Source organism: Pyxicephalus adspersus, chromosome 8 (assembly GCF_032062135.1).
Source record: "Pyxicephalus adspersus chromosome 8, UCB_Pads_2.0, whole genome shotgun sequence".
Taxonomy (NCBI): Eukaryota; Metazoa; Chordata; class Amphibia; order Anura; family Pyxicephalidae; genus Pyxicephalus; species Pyxicephalus adspersus.
In genome coordinates, this window is record NC_092865.1 from 48982908 (window position 1) to 49002498 (window position 19591).

At 39.2% G+C, this 19591-nt stretch overlaps 1 protein-coding gene and 1 long non-coding RNA gene across 4 annotated transcripts in view; one reads left to right on the forward strand and one right to left on the reverse strand.

Moving 5' to 3' along the window:
* The window catches only part of LOC140337012 (uncharacterized), a 14267-nt gene extending 12329 nt beyond the window's left edge, over window positions 1–1938 (reverse strand). The window contains exon 1 of the long non-coding RNA XR_011921976.1: window positions 1894–1938. This is a non-coding gene — a long non-coding RNA (uncharacterized lncRNA). The remainder of the gene's footprint in view (window positions 1–1893) is intronic.
* The window catches only part of GRIP2 (glutamate receptor interacting protein 2), a 212701-nt gene that overhangs the window by 147015 nt on the left and 46095 nt on the right, over window positions 1–19591 (forward strand). The window contains exon 1 of one of the 3 annotated variants that reach the window (XM_072420514.1): window positions 12046–12245. The exons of the other annotated variants lie outside the window; for them this stretch is intronic. Coding sequence (XP_072276615.1) covers window positions 12206–12245 — 40 coding nt within the window. The 5' untranslated portion in view covers window positions 12046–12205. Of the gene's footprint in view, window positions 1–12045; window positions 12246–19591 lie in introns of those variants that run through there. 3 annotated transcript variants of the gene reach the window in all.

The window sequence follows — 19591 nt, forward strand, 5'->3', positions numbered from 1 at the left end:
CCCTCTTTCGCTCTCGCTCCCCCTCGCCCTCTTTCGCTCTCGCTCCCCCTCGCCCTCTTTCGCTCTATATTGTTACTCTGCTGTAGGACGAAGCATCTTCGGTCTGTGTCTTACAACATTAAATCTTTGTTGTAAGTTAGAGTGAGTGGCAGCAGCAGGGGATTTACAGAACCTTTACACCCCAACCACCTCAGAAGGCAGCCAGGTGTAAAAGTCCAAAAAACTGAGCCAATCCCCATGGGAGCTGAGCCTTCTGATTCAGAATAAATATAAAACTTTTCAGAGTTTTTAACCTCTTAATTTCCTGCAGGTTTGTTCAGCGAGGTGGTAAGAATGAGTTAATAGTCTCTTGTCTTGCTGTTCTCCTCCGTCATGCCTCCGCAGCTCGTGATGGGAACATGTCAGCATTGTGCGTGTGTAATTAAGTAATCTTTTCTGATTACAGTGACAGGTCTGTTATTAAACTGTCTGTTTTCGCTACGTAAAAAATGTGAACCGTATGAAGTGAGCAGCTTCTAAAAATGTTGCAGCATGCTCTTTCCCCATCCCGTGAGCTTCCCCCACCAATCGTTTTCTGCCGAATTGGGTCTAATGTAGATCTGGTAGGGTCCCTCCTCTCCGTCTTCTTTTTTTTTTTTTTTTTGCAGGGAACATGTGTGAATAGAGTACCCTTACTTTCTCCAGCAGTATCCCTTATTGAACAGGTAAAGCTCTGTCTTCATGAGATTCTGGAACTGCTGTTCTCTGCATTCAGATCAATGAGAAAGCAAAAGCAGCTTAAGAGGTCAGGTGCAGGTCATATGCAAATGTAAATGGAATTTAGGCTTAAAATACACCTGAAAGAAACCAGCATTTGTCATCTGCACAAAACTGATGCTTGCTAGTTTCTAATGTGGAGCTGTCTATACCTTATTGTTCTTACACCAAAGCCCATTGCCTCTGTTTGACTTGGAAGTCATGCACTGGTCTTTCTTCCAGATCCAAACTCCTTTGTTCTTAATTGTTCCCAAGCTGTGTAACAAGCTGAAAACAGCACATGCACTCTTGTAGTCATGGGAGCACCCACCCAATAGGAACCCTTTCTTTAGGTTTCTTTTAATTTCTTTTAGCACCACATCACTCAGGATGTCATATGGCTTTGCAGAAGTGCTCCCTCACTGGTTCTAAACTCTGCAGAATCCTAATTGCCATTGCCAAGGCAAAGGTATGGCTGGGCCCACTACTGACCGGTCAATTCCATGGGCATTGGAATAAGGTCTCTTTGGAATCCTGATGCTGACAACAAATGGTCTCCATCAAGATCTCCTGTGTGACCTGGCCCTAACTCCATAGATTTCTTCCGCAGATACCCTTTTATAATTATGTTACATTGTAATATTGTTTCATTGCCTACTGCAAGACAGCCTAATATGATGGACATGTGTGCAATGTGCGCAGTGTGAAACTTAAATCAATGAATGTAACGCATTGGGAGCGATCTATAAAGAGGTGGTATTGGGTAGATCTTGTTACAAGTGACCATGAACTTCAATTCATTCACAAAAGACAATTAAAAACATAAAGGACTTCAAAAAACATGCAAAGGGTTAATTGCATAAAGAGACATAAATCAGAATTAAAATTCTAGTTTGACACTGACCCTTTCCCCCTTCTCTGTACAGTTTGCCAGCTTCTCTATCCATTCCTTGCAGCAGTCACCTGTGTTCCCCTTTTTATCTTTTACAGGAAGGGGGCTGGCTTATCAAAAGGCTCTCATGCTGTCTTTCTAGAACTTACAAATTCCCATAAAGTGCCATACATTCAAATTATCAATAACATTTTATGTAATTTAGTTGGTGAATTGTAATTCAAACTTTTGATAGGTTCATTGCTTAATTTGCTTGTTTTGCTCACCTCTACTCCACATGTGAAGACTCAGTAGGTGGTCCTCAGAGTTGCAGAGGCCAGCACTGACTTAATATAAGATTCATTCATACAGAAAGGGAACTAGGCTGGGCTGTGACGCCCTGCATTCTGTAATGTCCTCAGGCTTTCAGGCTGGGTGTCATTGAACCCAGAAGACTGATGACATCCTGTGACAGGAAAGAAGAACAGCAGAAAAAAGAAAACTATTGCAGCCTGAGCAGGTATATTTTTTTACCTTATGAACCAATTTATTATTTTTCTAATAGTCCAGAGTTTGGTTTTAAAATGTCTTTTTTTGAGTTGTAAAGATGAACTTTCCCCTCTCAGCTGTGGGTTTTATTCTGCAGAATCCTCTCTGCTTTTCCATATAATCGATGGCTGTCCTGGCCTCCAGCTCTTCCTTAGTACACAGTACAGCTGCGTCTCCTCGCTTTCTTACACAAAAGGAATGGCATCTCCTGTGGTTGCTGCTATTCTTCTCCACATGTGGTCCTCTTTAGCCAGAGGGAGCAAATTGAATATATTTTTTATTGTCTTTGTAAGGTGGGCTTTGTGCCAGAGAGCAGCTGGAATTCGGTGCAGGTGTGAATCAACTTCTGGTAATACAAGTTGAGATGTGGATTTTCACTTTGCTGCCGGCCCCAGCAGTCGGAAAGCCTTTTCGCAGGTAACCGGTTCACATAAGGGAGCTGAGTTACCTGGCCAAGGATTTGTATTTCTGTCCATTCACTTCTGTCATCTACATAGCTAAGTCCTTCAATGCAGCAGTAGAACTGATTATCATTTACATTTGTACCCTGTTCTCTCTGTAATGCAAAATTCCTTGTTCCTATGTTTAGGTGTTGAGGCCGTCTTACATGGAGGCAGTTTTGTACTTTTTTATCCCCTAGGCCAGCTATCTTGTGCTGCCCCCTCCCTCCTAACTGTTACGGCAATGTTCAGACTGGCAGTGAGGTTGCAGTGTGGTTACCACTGCCTCGGAAAAGACGAGCTGTAGTTTGTCCCGGCAGCATCCCCATAGAGAATGAATGAGGGCACCAGTGAGTGCTTCAGAACTGCAGAAAGCTGCCTGCTGTTAAATGTGGAGACCCTGGATCTTTAAGAGCTGTAGTGATTGTTTTTGACCTGGAGGCTGTGCAGGATTACTGAAGAGAGGGAAAGTAAATCGGCCTGTGATTATCTGATGACATCTAAACAGAAAGCTCTCTGTGGCACAGGTCTTCCAAGCTGTGCAGCTCTGGCAGGTAGAGCAACTAGATGGTGTTGATCAAGCACTGTACCATACAATTGGAATATCTGAGAGCGCCCTCTAATGGTTTGGGCCATGGCCTGGGTGACCTCTCTAAAAATTGGGCCTTCCCCTTATTATCACAGTGACAAAGGTCCTCCAAACGGAAAGTAATGCTAAATCTGCGATTGGGACAGACAGAAATACAAATCCGACCTCATTCTATTCTTCCTTTACTTTTAGAAAATCTTTTTAATTTCTGTCTGTGATGCTGTTGGAGATTTCTTCTTCTTTCTGTTGACCAGCTTGTCAAAAGAACAGGAAGTGAGAGTGAATCTTTGTAATGGGGCCCCAATCAGCAGTAAAATGATTTATAGTTTTTTTTATAATTTTGGATAAGGTAAGAAAGATAAAAAGTTTGCTTTGCATTCACTTTATTACCTTCTTAGGGATACAAAATTAAACCACTTACTTCTGTGCAGCAATCCGCCATTCAAAATTTTAAGTTTACACCCCATTATTTATTTCAAAAGCCAAGTCTATTGGTACACCTTCTAATTCATGCTAAATTTGTTTTTAAATGTCATATTCTGCAAAAAAAGTGTACAGTTACTGCTCCTTCATTTCTTTGTACAAATTGCTCGAATTGGAGTTATTCTTTTCAATCCTAATACTTCACCTTGGAAATGTCACCCTTCATGCACCAATCGGCCCCCCTCCTGTTGGTGAACATTTGGCATAACCCCATGCTGTTTTTGGACCTTTTTTTGCTTTTTTATTTTAGAAAATGATGCCTGTCAGATTATTTTTCTGCCAGTATAGTAATACTCCCCCGAATGCGTGTTCTTTATTCTGTGGGAGATTGACAGAACAAAAAGACACATTTACATATTGCTGATATTTAAAAGAGGCTTAGCCGTGTTTTTTCACTTGTTCTGTAAAAGGCCTGGAACGGCTCCTGTTATAGATCAGTTGGGCTAAATGAAAATTGCCAAATCCTCGGGCTATGTAAAATGGAAATAAGCGGGGATGTGAAGATCGAGGAACTAATAAGGGGTGGGGACAGCTCTCTATAACTGATGATGTAAAGATATAAAATGTTTGGGTCATGCCATCATTGTTTAGATGTTATGAGAAAAGCATCAAATGTATTCATCATATTTATCTTTTTTATTTCCAAGTTGCATATACAGACAGCAGATCCTAAAGGCTCAAAAGGTCACCCTCCTTTCATCAGATCAGATAAGGATAAGCTAAGTATGGGTATGACCCAGAATACCAATGCATGTCCTGGATATTGAAATTAAAATCAGACCGCAATCTTTATATACATATTATCGCTTCATGGATAGATATAGATAGGAACCTCATATTTCTTGTTTGGTATATTCTTACTTTGTATCAGCCAGCCCCCTTCATCTTATTAGAATTGTACTATACAAATAAATAGAGAAAAAAGAGTGGATTTGGTTGGCAAAGAGTGACAACTATGATAGAATACAATGACATTAAGTCTTTTAGTCTATACCCCTACAGGGTTTGTGAGGTTAATGAAAAGTTAGTAGTAGATGACCCACTGACCTCTTGACTAGTCTGTGAGTTTCTTGACTTAGAAGGTGCAAAAACCAAACGGACAGAATACAGATGTACTGAAGGCAATGGGCCTTTATGTAAGGAGATCAGTAATGGCAGCATTTTATATTTATCTAATTCTATGTCTTGTTTAAAGTTCAACTAAACCCACATTACTCACCTATCCCTGTTCCCTTGCTGGACACTACCATCTTCTTATTTTTACTCTTTCTATAGAGCAGAGGTCCCCAACCTTTTGGTCAGGCACCACTAAATTTATGGACTCGGGACGGCCCATGCGTGGGGAGCCGTGTATCACTCAAAGGGGAAGAAACTTCCCTCAAAGTGATGTCATGAGGGCAGAACCCCACCCACTGTCCCATCGCAGGCTCAGACCTTTGTCCAGAGACACAACCCGCCTACTGCCCTAAGCGGATGATGCATACAGGAGACATAGTCCATGGCTCTGGCCCAGCCAGAGCTTCAGATCACCAATGTTTCGTGGACCACAGGTTGGGGACCGCCGCTTTAGAGGATCTTCCCTCATTTTGATTGGCCAGGATGACATAAGGGACGTTAAGGGAAAACCAAGATTTCTGGGTTTGACTCTGCATAGGAAAGTTTTTTTGCCAGACCCCTGGACTGGTCAGGCAGTTAGAAGGGGTTGTTGCAGAAGGGGCATCCCGTTTTTTTCAATAATGACCGACCTGATTCGTGTATTCTTAAAGGTGGAATTTAGTTCATCCTTATGCCAATGAGATCCTGGGGAATACCCTCTAGAAAGAAAAATTACCAAAGTGTGACATAACCTCACCCAAGGGCTGCAGGAAGAATCCGTGAAAGCCAAGTAAATAAAACTTTTTGCTCCATAAAAGCTTTTTAGCTGATTTTCCATGGACTGGCTAGGACCATGGACCATACATTTTAGCCAAACAGTCCAAAAATAGTAATTACTGGTATGCTACTGAATCCGGAGTTATCATTTTCAGATTCTATGCATTACTTTTGAAACCTGATGAAGAGGAGTTTTCTTCTGGCTGCATTTGTTGACGTGGAACAGTAAATTGTGGTTTGGCTTGGCACTTCATTCAAGATCTGCATCGACTATAGGCAGAAAAAAAAAATATGCAGCTCTGTAATTGTTGATTGTAATCAATAAAATTATATACTTTTATAAATGTAAGTACCTGAATATAACTTGGCAGTCAGTACAGTAGTTGGTTGATATATTAGAAGCTTGCTGTAGGTGCATCCTGAAGATGCATTGGGGTGCTATTTAAAAATTATTGACACCCAACACACACCTTGTGTTACCATGCACATATCCCTGCACTGCAGAGATTAACCCAATGCAGGGTGCTGTTTAGAATGAATGACCCCACAACACACCAGCATTTGATGAGACGTTTGCATGTTTCTGCAAAGGCATGAACTTGCCATTAGAGGAGGATAACCTTTTGGGGAAGAATTGTGAAACTGATTTGTATCTATATATTAAAAAAAAATATATCTGATCTATGTGAAGTTTGGGAGGTGTCTAAAACTCAGCATCATTTACAACCTACAATGATGATAGTTTTTATTTTTATTTTTATTTTTATTTTTTATTTTTTTGCCGCTCATGGTTGGAATACATTCATATGACCTGTGGGGGTCACTGTTGCTTTTGGCTGCACCCATTCTCTGTATATACACAGACAGAAGAATGAAACAATATTATGTTAAAAATAGAAAATATTTTCATGCTTTCAAAAATACTAAATGCTCAGAACTAACCTTATAAACGGAACCCTGAAAATACTTAGCATTTCATATTTACAAATCTGTTTTATTTTTAACTACCAATACAGAATTTTGATCTAAACATTTTACACAATTTTATGGCAATGGTATTTTGTTTGTCTGTTGTATAGTACATGGAAGGGTCACACCATTTGTTCTGGTGATCATTACTGCAGAGTCTGAAGGTGAGGGAAATCAAACTTTTTTAGTTGTCACCGGTACAGGAGGTGGCAGGAGATCCTCCAATGGGGGATATTTGTTCCAGTGACATTGACCGTCTGAATGACAAAAAAGGTTTTAAAGCTTGTTACACTATCCAAAAAAAAGGAAAAAACTAAAGAAAAACGCATTAGCAGTTTAATGTATGATTGTGTGATTTGCTCATATGTGAGAATTGCATCATTGCACGTATGTTCAAAAATCCTGAACCCAGAAAATGTCTGTGAGAATATTGGTGCTGGCAACAGAGCTTGCAGATGACGCATCCCTGGAGCGGAGGCGGGTATAGCTTTAACCTTAAAGAATATCTCTAGAATAAACATTTTTGTTTTGATTTGAAGGGAACACAAAAAGGTTAGACTTTTTATCAAATTTCTATTGCTGTCTGTATTACAAATGAGATTATTTGCCTACTCTATTTTACTGGAAAGAAAAATAATGGGAAAGTTTTAGGGGTCTTTGTATAAAGTATTCCCCCAATCAACTCCTCTGAAAGTTGCTGACAGATGGTCATATCTCTCTACACTTCTCCTTTCAGTTCCCTTTAAAACAATGACTCATTCTGCAACCTGCACATTCTGCACAGCTGTCGCAATAGGAAATAAATATTATGAGCTAATTGACAGGGAAATAATTTATAAAGTGAGTCATTAGAGCTGTCCCAGAACAGAGGGAATTTTTAAAATGAGGACATGCGTTTAGGGTACACCTGTCCAAGGAGCAAATTTCTCTAACTTTGGGAAAATTACTCTAACTTCCTGTTTGTTCTCTGGATCAGGAAATGAAGGGAAATTTCCATCCCTTTCTCATACATGCATTTTGAAGACTGCACCACAGTTTTCTATGCTATGCTCATAACACAAACTCTGAGTACTTTCTAAATTCATTTAATTCTTTAACTAAAACCCAAAGCCAGAGTGTGCGCTTGGTGGCTCCAATGCACATTAGGGGGGACCTGTATGTGGTCACTACTCCCCCCATCACAATAAAGTGTTAATTTCCCATTGAGGAAAAACTGGAGCTTTCTCGGGTTCTGCCAGTTAGTGGAGCTCAACCTTCCTGTCCCAGAGTCTGCTCATAATGAGTCTTTTATTCCTTGGAAATGTCACTTCTGAGCTATTGATTTTCTGTCCAGAATGCTTCATGTTCTGAAATGTCACCGGTCTTTCCAAGATCTGTAGTTGTGGTTTTAGAATCTTAACTGTACTGTATGTCGCATTTTAAAAAGGCCCTGTCGTTAACCAAGAGGACATAAATGTAGCTAATATTGTAACCATTAGATGTGCAAAGTTTAATTGCACATACAATGGGGCTGGTTTATTAAAGCTCTCCAAGCCTGGAGAGGATACACTTTAACCAGTGAAGCTGGGTGATTCAGCAAACTTGGAATGGATTAATTAAAAGCCATTTACTATTTGTTAGCAAATGTTTTCAATCCTGGACCAAATCCAATCCAGGTTTGATGGATCACCAGGGTTCACTGATGAAATTGTATCCTCTCCAGGCTTGGAGAACTTTAATAAATCAGGCCCAATGTGCTGCACTGCACCGGTTTTACAGACACACAGAGTAATGGGTAGAGATTGTGGCAGAGAGAAGAGCTTATCGGTGTCCTGCTTCTCCATTTACTATCCCATCACAGGCTGGAGGAGGGACCAGACCTGTAACTATACCTAACCCATAGCAGAGCAAAATCAGGTCTCAAGACGTGTTCTGTTTCGTACAGAATAGATGGAGAGAAATCCAAATCCTTTGCCGGATAAAGCAGCCCCCACAAATATGATGTAGCTGTTCTTCCTGATGTTTAGCTTCAGTCACAGATGCTTCTAGAAAATGTTTTCACAACATCCAAAGTCCTTGTTACCAGTTCTTGTTAATGTAACTTTTCTTAGCTACTCTTTGATTTTCAAACCTGAATCATGGGTGGCTTAATTAATTGTAGTGTAACAATATTTTCCATCTCTCGGCTAAAGCCCAATTTGCTGCAGAATTAATGAGAGTCTCGGAAAAGCCGCAGCAGGAGCGTGAATCGATGGCGTACTGATTAATTGATTCTTCTAATGCATGAGTAGGTAACTTCAGGGTTGAGAACTTTCGCCGCGGGAAGAGCCTGTCACTCAATATAACCGATGGTTGGGAATAAGTTATGGCCCGAATTTGGGGACCCCCCATCTTGTAGAGGGCATTGCAAAATGAAAAAATAAGACAACTTCCTGATACACTTGGTCTAAACTTCAGGCTGGTACAATAACATTATACCAACCATTGGCTAAATGCATACCAGGTGTTTTAAAACAAAATGTGCGCATGTGCTTAAGAAAAAGCCTGAGCAGAATAGTCTGCCCCTGACTGTGTGCTGCAAAAATGGATTCTAGCACTCTGTGTGGAAACAGTGGTTCCTCTGCAGAGATCTGATGAGCACCTTCCTTGATGAGCAAAACTAGAGCTCTCCAATTAAGGGGAAGGGTGTTGTACTTTAGCAGAGAGTATGAGCGTTGTTATTTAAAGCTGTGTGTTGGTGGAGGAGGCTGCTGATGTGTGTTTCTGCAGTGGTCAAACTCTCCAGCTACCAGCACTTAAACATCTCCTGTAACTTTTCCATTTTGGGAATATAAATGATTTACTTTATTCTCCCTTGCGCAGCATTTACCACAACAATTGGGTGTGTTTGCAAATTCCTTTCCTGCATTACACACAGGGTTCCCACGTCAGAGTAGACAAAATGCAATGTGGTTGTGGACTACAACATAGGTAACGTGCTTCCTGAATGTCTTTCTTGTTCAATTTGAAGCAGAGTGTCACTTTAAATTCAGGTCTGGACCTGGTTGTTGGCTCCCCTCTAGGCTGGGAGATCAGTTTCATTAGACAGCTGTTGCCAGAATTCAGCTCTGGCTGGGTTGTGTGTAACCACAACAGCTGTTACAATCCCGCATGTGACCGAGACACCATAACCTGCCACTGGCCAGTTCTCTGTTACAGCAGCTCAATGCTGCCCATGCCTGCAAGGCAGAACAAACCTGATATCTGCCTGTTCTCTAAATAATCACAGATCATTCTAATCCGGTGTATCTCATTTTATAGCATGCATTACTCAAGTTTACCAGATGCCTCTTGTATTGGTAACTGTGTGTCAAATATTAGTTATATATAGTTATTATATATATATAGTTATTATAGTGGCGCAGTTCATGCAAGCCCGAGTGAGGTAGAGATCTAAAAAAAAATTATGTATGCTGTAGTTCAGCTGCCCTTACCTACCATTGCTGACTTGTTTTTATAGTTAGTCTGGTTGAAAAAAAGACCATCAAGTTTAATCTCTAGGGAAATAAACATGCCAGATAAAAAAAAACCCTATGAACATAATTGAAGGCAAAAAAAAAAAAACCTGGTTCAATTTGCTTTACCGGAAAAAAAAATTGATTCCATGAGGCAATCGGATGTTCCCTGGATCAGCAGTCTCTGTTGTTTTTACTTTAAAGCTTTAATCCCCAGTTATATTTTGTGCTTCTAGAAAAGCATCCAGCTTTTTCCTAAAGCAATCTATAGAACTTGCTGAAACTACTTCCTGAGGGATCCGATTCCACATTTTCACAGACCTTACTGAAAAGAATCCCTTCCTTATCCGGAGATTAAACTTCTTTTCCTCCAGACACAAAGAGTGCCCTCTTGTTCTTTGTAATGATCTTACAGTGAATAAATGGGAAGAGAGTTCTCTATATGGACCATTTATATATTTATACAGGGTGATCATATCCCCCCTTATATGTCTCTTCTCAAGGAAGAATAGAATCAGTTCAGCTAATCTCTCCTCATTGCTGCGGAGAGTTTTAAGAGGTGGCCATTCAAAAACACATTCCTATTTTTTGTTCTATCTTTGCTGCTTAGTCCCTGACTTGGAACAAGCATGTAATCAGTGAATATCTTTCTTGTCCCAGATCATTCCATTTAAAGATAGAAATGCCAGGATAACGATGAAAACCACCTCGCTTAAAGTTCTACAAAGTATACCAGCAATGGAAGCTCCCAAATACCTCTCCTCATGGATAAAAGGGTAATGATTGTACTTCAATAGGTTAATACATTCCTGGTGTAAAAAAACAAAAGTTGTTCTATAAGTTCAGAATGGCATTTGCCAACCAGAGCTCTAGAAATGTACAACAGGCTTTTTCTGTAAAGGTTGGAGGTGTGGTAGCGGCAGAATTCCCACTTAAGCTTTACAAAGCAACCACATGAAAGAAGGCCTGCCCTCTGCCAGCATGTTGCCCGCGTTAGTCCTTTTCTTAGAGGTTTCATTTGGACTTATAGCTATGTGAATAACAAAACTTTGTTAATTAGCAAGCTCCAGGTCTGACTTTGTGAGAAACCTCTGCAGAGAGAATACTGAAAACACAGAGCCTAGACCATTCTCTGAAGAATGCTGGGAGGAGATAGGCTTTCCCACACAAAAACTTTCAACCTTTACCAATGAAAAGTCCTTGATCCTTCTACAAAATGAGTCCAGCGAGTCCAACACAATCTCTGCTTCCCTCTTCTTTCCTGTGCCGAAGGGAACAATGGGCACAGTCATCTCTTCTCTTCTAGGTTCTTCTTCCCATCTCCTGAACTTGCACTGTCCAGGCGTGAATGAAGTGTCTTCTGGCAAATGTAAAATGCGTTAGATTGAGCTTTTTTTTTTTTTTTTTTTTTTTTTTTTTACATTACAGGAAAGCACCTGATGGTTCATGCCCAAGACTGGGCATGCACAGAAGGAGCAGCTCACAGCCATTTTGGATAAGTGACCCAAGTGTCCCCCAGGCTGTGGGTTTCTCCTTGTATGCTGTGGCGGTAAAAACAGAAGGGAGAAGACCTCCACCTAACATTTTTTCCAATTGTACAAAAAGCTCAGCCAAAAGACTATAAAAGGGCTGGACCTCTTTATTTGTAAGACTTTGCATGCACTTTTTTTGTGTCGATCATTATGGAAAATAATTAGAACTGAAAGTTCTTGTCCAGAGTTTTCAAACATTTAAAGCCAAGCAACATTATTATGTATGTGTGTGTGTGTGTGTGTATATGTATATGTGTATATGTATGTGTATGTATGTGTGTATATATATATATATATATATATATATATATATATATATATATATATTATTATGGGTTATTCAGGCTTTCAATGTATATCTGGTAGGATGGGACTTTTTAATAAAAGCTGGCATTTGCAAACAGTGATTTTACCACCACAGACTTACTAGCAGTCTATCAATACCTGAAATGCAAATTACTCATGCAACCCAGCCCATTAATTGTGATTTTTAAAACCTCAGTTTGACAGTAAAGAATTGCAGATTATCCCAGCCATAGAAGCCCCACTTCAGAAGAAAGAGAAAGTTTGCTGAGCTGCCAATTGGTGCAGAATCCAGGCCATGTGAGCTGTGGGATGAGCCTGGCAGAGCTAGGAGCATAGCTGGAGCTGTCAGTAGCTGCATGTTAGTCTGAGGGTCACTCCAGAGGACCATGCTCTGCGGGCTTAGGAAGGAATTTCACTCAGATTTCGGTAAGTGAGTCCCTTTTTCTTTTCTAGGCTATGCCTGACCTTTTTTTTATAGCATTAGTTTGCAACAATGTTACTTCTCTACTGTATTCAAATGTATTTCTTGGATTGCAGTAACAATTTATCAGGATAACCAAACAAACTTCCTCTGCTGTCAGCTTGCAAGGGTGGTCCTGGCTGGAGGAGCAGGAAGGTTTCTTGGTGTATAATACACCAGGGTAATACCAGGGCTCCTATCAGCATGGATTTTTTATCTTATGAGTTTCTCTCCATTATCTGAAACTGGAAGGTTAATTACAGAACTGTAAATAGTTCACAAATTTGTATGGCTCTGATAGGGGGATCAAGAGTAGATTTGTAAGCTTCTCTGGTGTGTTAGTGGTTCTGTGAATGGCCCAGTAGGTGTAAGAGAGGTGATATTATGTATAAGTTACTTATCTTTGCTTTTTAGGATCTCTATCCGATCCATGGGGTATTGCAACTTGATTTTGTCTAATCCAGTGGTTCTCCACTTTTTACATTGAGAGAACTCTTGAAATAAATTTCAGGACTTTAGGGAACCTCTGCTATAATAACTGTATCCGCTGCCCACAGTATATTAGTGTGGTGGTCAGTGGGAAGAACTCCTTTTACATTGCAGGCCATTGGTAAGAATTTCACCCTTACAGATAGCTAAAAAGATTATTGGTGTCACTTTAACTGACCTGAGAGGTACAAATTGCCCATTGCTCAAGGAACCCCCAGCAACCTCTGGATGAACCCTGATTGAGAAACAGTGGTCAGATCTGTGATTTCTTTGTATTGGCTCATAACTCCTGGATTTGTTCTTCTACAAGAGCTCTACCAGTAAAAGTATTTCTCCTTATATTATAACATAATTACGCTTCGTGGCAAGCAGGGTCTTGTAGTTCCTTACTGCCTTGTACTATTGTTGCAACAGCTGAAATATTGTTTTTGTACTTCTGTACAAGTTCTATTGGCTTTGTCATGCTGTGAACACTACAGTAGTTCTATATTTGTTAATGTTAAAAGCTCCTGCAGGTGCTAGGCAATTCTGACACTGGTCAATCCTTTCCAAAAAAGTTTGAGTGTTGCTATTTTGTTTGCAGATTACTAAAATATATATAATATTATTAATATTATAATTATTATTAATAAACAGGATTTATATTGCACTAACATATTACGCAGTGCTCCACATTATATAGGGGTTGAGGCATTATTGCCATTCTGTTCCATCAAAAAATAAACTGTATTTATCATAAAATATATATTTTATGCACAATATTGAATTTGTTTGTAACTCCAGTTCTACTTGCCAAACTTTCAGTTCATGAAGTAATATCTGCATAAACCACAGAACACATTTAGGAGCCCATTGAGCTTGAGTTTTTTTCAGAAATAACATTTGAATATTTCAGTTGTCTTTGTGCTATGGCTGGCTTGTATCTATTTCACAACATTAGAATGACTGTTTTATGTGCACTATCACTCTGCTCATAATATTATATTGTGTGATTCTCGTATTAGAGATGTAGCTGGATTTCATTCATTCAGTTGTAATAGTCAGTGATCTGTGTAAGGAGCATTGTAAAAAATGATTCTATAAATAATAAAATTGAAATAAAAATGCAAGTAGACTATGACTTGGTATTGACCTCCTTGCAGGGCTGGAATGTAGGAAAAAGTAGCACAAGCAGCCAATTAGTTTGTGCTGACAAGAGAGACCGATGAACATATCGGTCTACTACTGCTCATTTCTCTGTTCAGTCACAGGCTAGGGGTTCACAACTTCATGGGTTTAGCAGATGTGGATTGAATGCTGATGGCCACTGAACGTGAAATGTCTATCAGCAAAAAAAAAAAAAAAAAAAATACTGTAGTAACAAAACTGTGCTGCAACATTTAGTGCCACTCCAGAGATTTTAGCTGGTTTTGTTACTATATCTTTTCATGATCTTTCATTTTTATCTAGTGTTAGTGTTGACTGGAGTCCTGTTGCAAATTTATGAAAAGCCAGATATGTCTTCATAGTGAAAATAAATGTATAACGTCTTTCCTCTGGGCTGCATGATCATTAAGCAAATGCCCTCCCTGCTCTTTAAGCTGATCAGTTATAGGCATTGCAACTGATATGATTATGTAGAACAGTCCATGTGCAAAGGGAATTAACCCCAAACATAAAAGAAATGTTGCTGGCCGCGTCATGGCTACAGATACTGAAATTCTTGCATTCGTCTTTCCACTAATGCCAGTCATGTGCCCAAATACCAGCAAAAAGAATAAATTTAAAAACACGGGTAACTAGCTAGCTTTGCTGCAACATCACTCCACTAAGCCCCTATGTTATAGGATTGGTTCATCCAAAATACCATATTTTATTTTTCTAAAATTATATATCCTGTATATTATTATGTACGCTCAATTTTTAGTGCATTTTCTGCAAATGAGATCCAAGGTTTGCTGCTGCTAAAGTCCTTGGTGACCTGTAAGTAGCAGAATGTGTAAGGTGCCCAAAGATATCTGCTTCTTTTTTTTATCCTGGCGTGGATCAGGGACCCCAAATCTGGTGATGATTGTTGTTAATATTATTTCAGCTTGGAAATCAGTTCTGTGACCCATCATCTCTCATGTTCTTCCGTGTACTATTAGTCCATTGATCTTTTGCCCCTCAGTTTACATAATGGTGTGTCCCACATTTTGAATCCTGGGACCTTGAGAGATAATAGTGATTGCCTTCATTATTACTTAGAACTATTCTTCACTATTATGTTACTAACTGGGTAATTATTATATAGTCAAACATTTTTCAAAAAGGCTTCCAAAAGTTTTTGGAAGCAGTTCGAGTGCCAAAATAATGCCCTGAGATTCTGCATAAATTGCCTCAAAACCACACAGAAGGCAAACACCTTTTGAACATGCTCTCATGCAGAATTGTTTCAGACAAGCTTACTTTAAAAGTTTTTTCTCAGACATTATTTGTTTTCACAGCATCTGGCGGATAACTAGGTAGTAAGTTTAACTATAACACTTAGTGTCCCCCTGGAAATCAATTCTTTAAATAAAACATAAAAGATGTTCCTGTCATTTCCAGGGGATGTGCAAAACTTTGCTCCAGCCTGTGTCTGACATAAATGGGCAACGTTCCAGCAGCGCATTGTCCCTGGAAACTGATTTTACTAGAACACCTTGTCTGGCCTGTGTCATTCGGTTATTTTCTATGTACAAATTTTCACTGCCTGTATCTGTGTGTCATTTGCAACCCCTATATAATGAACAGTGCTGCGTAATATGTTTGCGCTATATAAATCATCTTTATTAATATTGATAATAATTATAATAATAATTGCTTCCACCTGGGTAGAGGATGATTTGGAGAACAAATCCTTTATTAATTACTCGTCATTTAATACATATTTCAGAGTATTGCGGCATGACATGGTGGGTAGTACATCACAGGTACATTTGTGAATGTTTCTATTTTATCATCATTATCTGAACATAATTGTCTGATGATAACATGACTCTTGGGAACAGGGACTCTCTGGCGGAAGGTAATGCAAGCAGATGAATATACTTGGCGCATTGTGTGTGGATGTATCTGTGATTATATAGCAATCTGGGTTTTATTACTTTTTGTATAATATATATTTCAGATGGCCACTTTGTTAGGAACAGTTAAAGTTGTGGGAAAAACACATTGCAGGGTCTTTACATTTTTCCAAAATTGTTCCTTCTTTTTTTGTTTTACGGAAACAAGTTGAAGCTTATATAAATAGGTGGCATTCACAATTCATTTCATGGTCCATAGACAGACACTTCTACATTAGAGACATGTCGCCTATTCCCCTTTGTCATTCCTTTCTCATTTATACCTTACCTGAGATTCAGGTAAGGGGATTAGTGAAGTTCCTTCCCTGGGTCATGTGACTGCTTGAGCCTGGTGGTTGGCTAGACCTGGGCACTGTCACCCCTGTACCTGGAAGCACTGGGGAGGAGTGGTGATGAGTTCAGGATGAACTTTTACAAAGAAACTATGTATTTTTGTAGGCAATAAAAAAAGTCCAGAGGGGACAACTATGGCTATTCAGTCTCAGGTCTTTCTCCTTGATGTCCTTTTTAGATATGGGGTCAAGCAGTCCTTTTTTTTTTTTTTTTTTTACCATTTTTTTTTCAACTTGGGATTTAATTCTCTCTTGCAGCCACATCTATTAAGATTGCCTATAGTTTCATAAATCCTGGCCAAGTTGGTAAAATTAGCAAATGTGGCTTCAGGTACACAAAGCTCTTTGGAGGTGGATTTGTAACTCTTGCCTATACCGGGCTGGTGTATTACCTTTTACCTTCGTCAGACAACACTCTGCTTTTCTTTCTCTTGTCTATGGTAACTATTTTGAACACAATAGGCCTGATTTATTAAAGCTCCCCAAGACTGAAGAAGACACTTTTATCTGTAAGCATCGGCGTCCTAACAAACCTAAAAAAGATTCCAAATGTTAGCAAATGCTTTTAATTCTGGACAAGATCCATTCTGGGTTTGCTAGATCACCCAGGTTCACCAATGAAAATAAATCTTCTCCAGTCTTGAAGAGCTTTAATAAATGAGGCCCTATGACTCAACACTGATTTCCTTTATTCAGATGAGTTTGTCATGAGGTGGTTATAGGTGATGAGGTTATCAGATTGAAGACCCCCATGATACTAATCAAAGGGAATAGTCTGCTGGGAAAAAATCCAATAATACCAGTGCTGTGTAATATGTTGGCGCTATATAAATCCTGTTTATTACTAATAATAATAATAATAATATGGCCATGTGCACAAGGCTAAAATTAATAATAATAAATTTGATTTAAAAAGATAAAAAAAACAACTTTTGAAAATACATTACCTTGTTTGAAATGTTATTAATTGACCTAGATGTGCTGATAAATATGACCGGTCTGTATGTGAATGGTTAATATTAGTAATAATGCTATGTATGGCTAAGATTGCTGCAAATACTGATAGGGCTGGCTCTGTGTAATTTGCAGGGTAAGCAGGGGCAATATAATGAATGGTATGAAATTCCTTAGTGTAGGTTAATGGGATTCTGCTTTATGTAAGTATAGAAGGGAGTTATAAACACATGGCAGCTTTCACTTTTGTTCACCATTTTTATGTATAGACATTCCAGACCTCGGGACCCTTCTCTTCTGTTGATTCCTCCATAAGCTCTGTACATTATGTCGGTATGTTTACATTCTCTACCAATGCCAGGGGTTCTTGCCAGTCATCCATCCTCCACGGTCTGCATTGTGTCACTAATCAGAGTCTAGTGGGAAGTTATTGAATACATTTGTTCCAGTTGCCTCCCTCATTCGGCTTCTGCTTTGAGATGAAATCTATACTATTAATTTTGTGCCCAAAATATTTCAAACATTCATTAATGTGATTTTAGAGTTACAGGGGGCCATCGACCCTTCTGAAAAGTAAATGACATTGCAACACAGGAATTTTGCATTTCAACAAAAGTATAATGTACTACTCCTACACAGCCCTACTTTATCCTGGTATTCATCCTTTGCACCTGGCTATCATGCACATAATTCATTGCAGTAGTTGGTGTTCTTGTCTTTTAAGCTTTAGAATGGGGGCGCTACAATGATAACCATCCACTTAGAACTGGTCTAAGTTTGGGCTACTTTCAGGCCACATTTTTGATGCCTTTTATTTTATTGCACGATGGCTACCATGTTTTGATTACCACCCAATCAAAATGGGGCTACAGAGCTGGACTACAGCTGGCCCTTCCCAGGAATGTATGGGAATGCTTAATTAGTAGATATAACCCCTAATTGGTAATGTTTGCCATCCCCTAAGTCACTGTGACATTTTATGTATCATGATTTATGTATCATATTTTATGTATATTTTATGTATCATTATGATTTATCTGGATACATTTTTTCAGAGAAAAAGTACAGGTTTACATGGCATGTACATGTTTTATATTCCAAATAGGTACTAAGAATATATACAATATATACAGATAATACATGAGCAATAGTTACAAGACCCCCTTTTTTTCAGCAGCAGCAACAGGACTACCCCCACGTGTTTTGAGAGTCTAAATGGACAGACTCGGCAAAACGTTCTATAAGGTATCTATGGACTTACCCCGGGAATAAGCACTCTGGAGGTCCAACACCCTGTTATCCAACTTGACACAAATGTATTATCCAAGCATTTGCAGCAAATCTACACCTCTGGCTTACATTTTCCTCTGAAGAAGCCGGGATGGGCGAAACGCACCAGGAAGTGATACATGATCCTTCTACTACGAATGACTAATATCCCAATAGCCTGTACTGTTAAGTTACTAGGATATAAACCCCCAAGTGTTAAACGGAAAAAAGGTGGGCCTTGTAACCATTGTTCAAATATCATATGTACTATCTGTATATATTTTAAATATTGTTTGTACCAATATTTATAATAAAACATGTTCACTTAAATGCCATGTAAACCCTCTACTTTTCTTCTCTGAAACCATTTATCTAGAGAAATCATACAGTTTTTTGGTGACACATAGCTTCCCAGAAATGATCCAACCAGTTGAGATCACACAAAAGGAAGAAGAGCTGCAGACATTAGTAATATTATTATTTTTATATATTAATAATAATAAACTGGATTTTTTATAGCCAAAACATATTACCCAGTGCTGTACAATTATTAGGGGTTGCAAATGACAGACAGATACAGACAGTGACACAGAAGGAGGTGAGGACTCTGCCGCGAAGAGCTTACAATCTAAGAGGTGGGGGACGTATCATACATTAGGAGGGGGGATTTGGAATTGTGGGTGTGACGGTTTTTAGGAGACGGAAGACGGGTAGGAAAGTTTGAATAAATGGGGTTTAAGGGTTCTTTTTAAACAGCAGAAAGTAAGAGCAAGCTAAAAAAGATGAAGAAGACCATTCCAAAGAGTCGGGGGGCAGCTCTAGATAAGTCTCGGAGCTGTGCATGTGACGCGGTTATGAGTGAGGAAGTGATTAGTAGAAAATTGTAGGAGCGAAGAGTCTAGAGGAGTATTTTTCTACCAGGTCAGAGAGGCAAGTGGCAGATATTTTCAGTTTATCAGGAAAACAATACTGGTTGGACAAAAATTTTAACTTGCCCAGTTGCTGTTGATCCCGATGACCCTGGCCAGTGGCCCCATAGACAATATTCCATCAAACCAGGAGAATTTCATTGATTGTCTATGGGAACTCTCATGTAGACTAGCCATAGCCTTGTGCAGTCTGTAAATTTTTTCTTATGTCGTAAATCTTCCAAGCCACTTTCTTCAACTTTTCCTCTTCAAT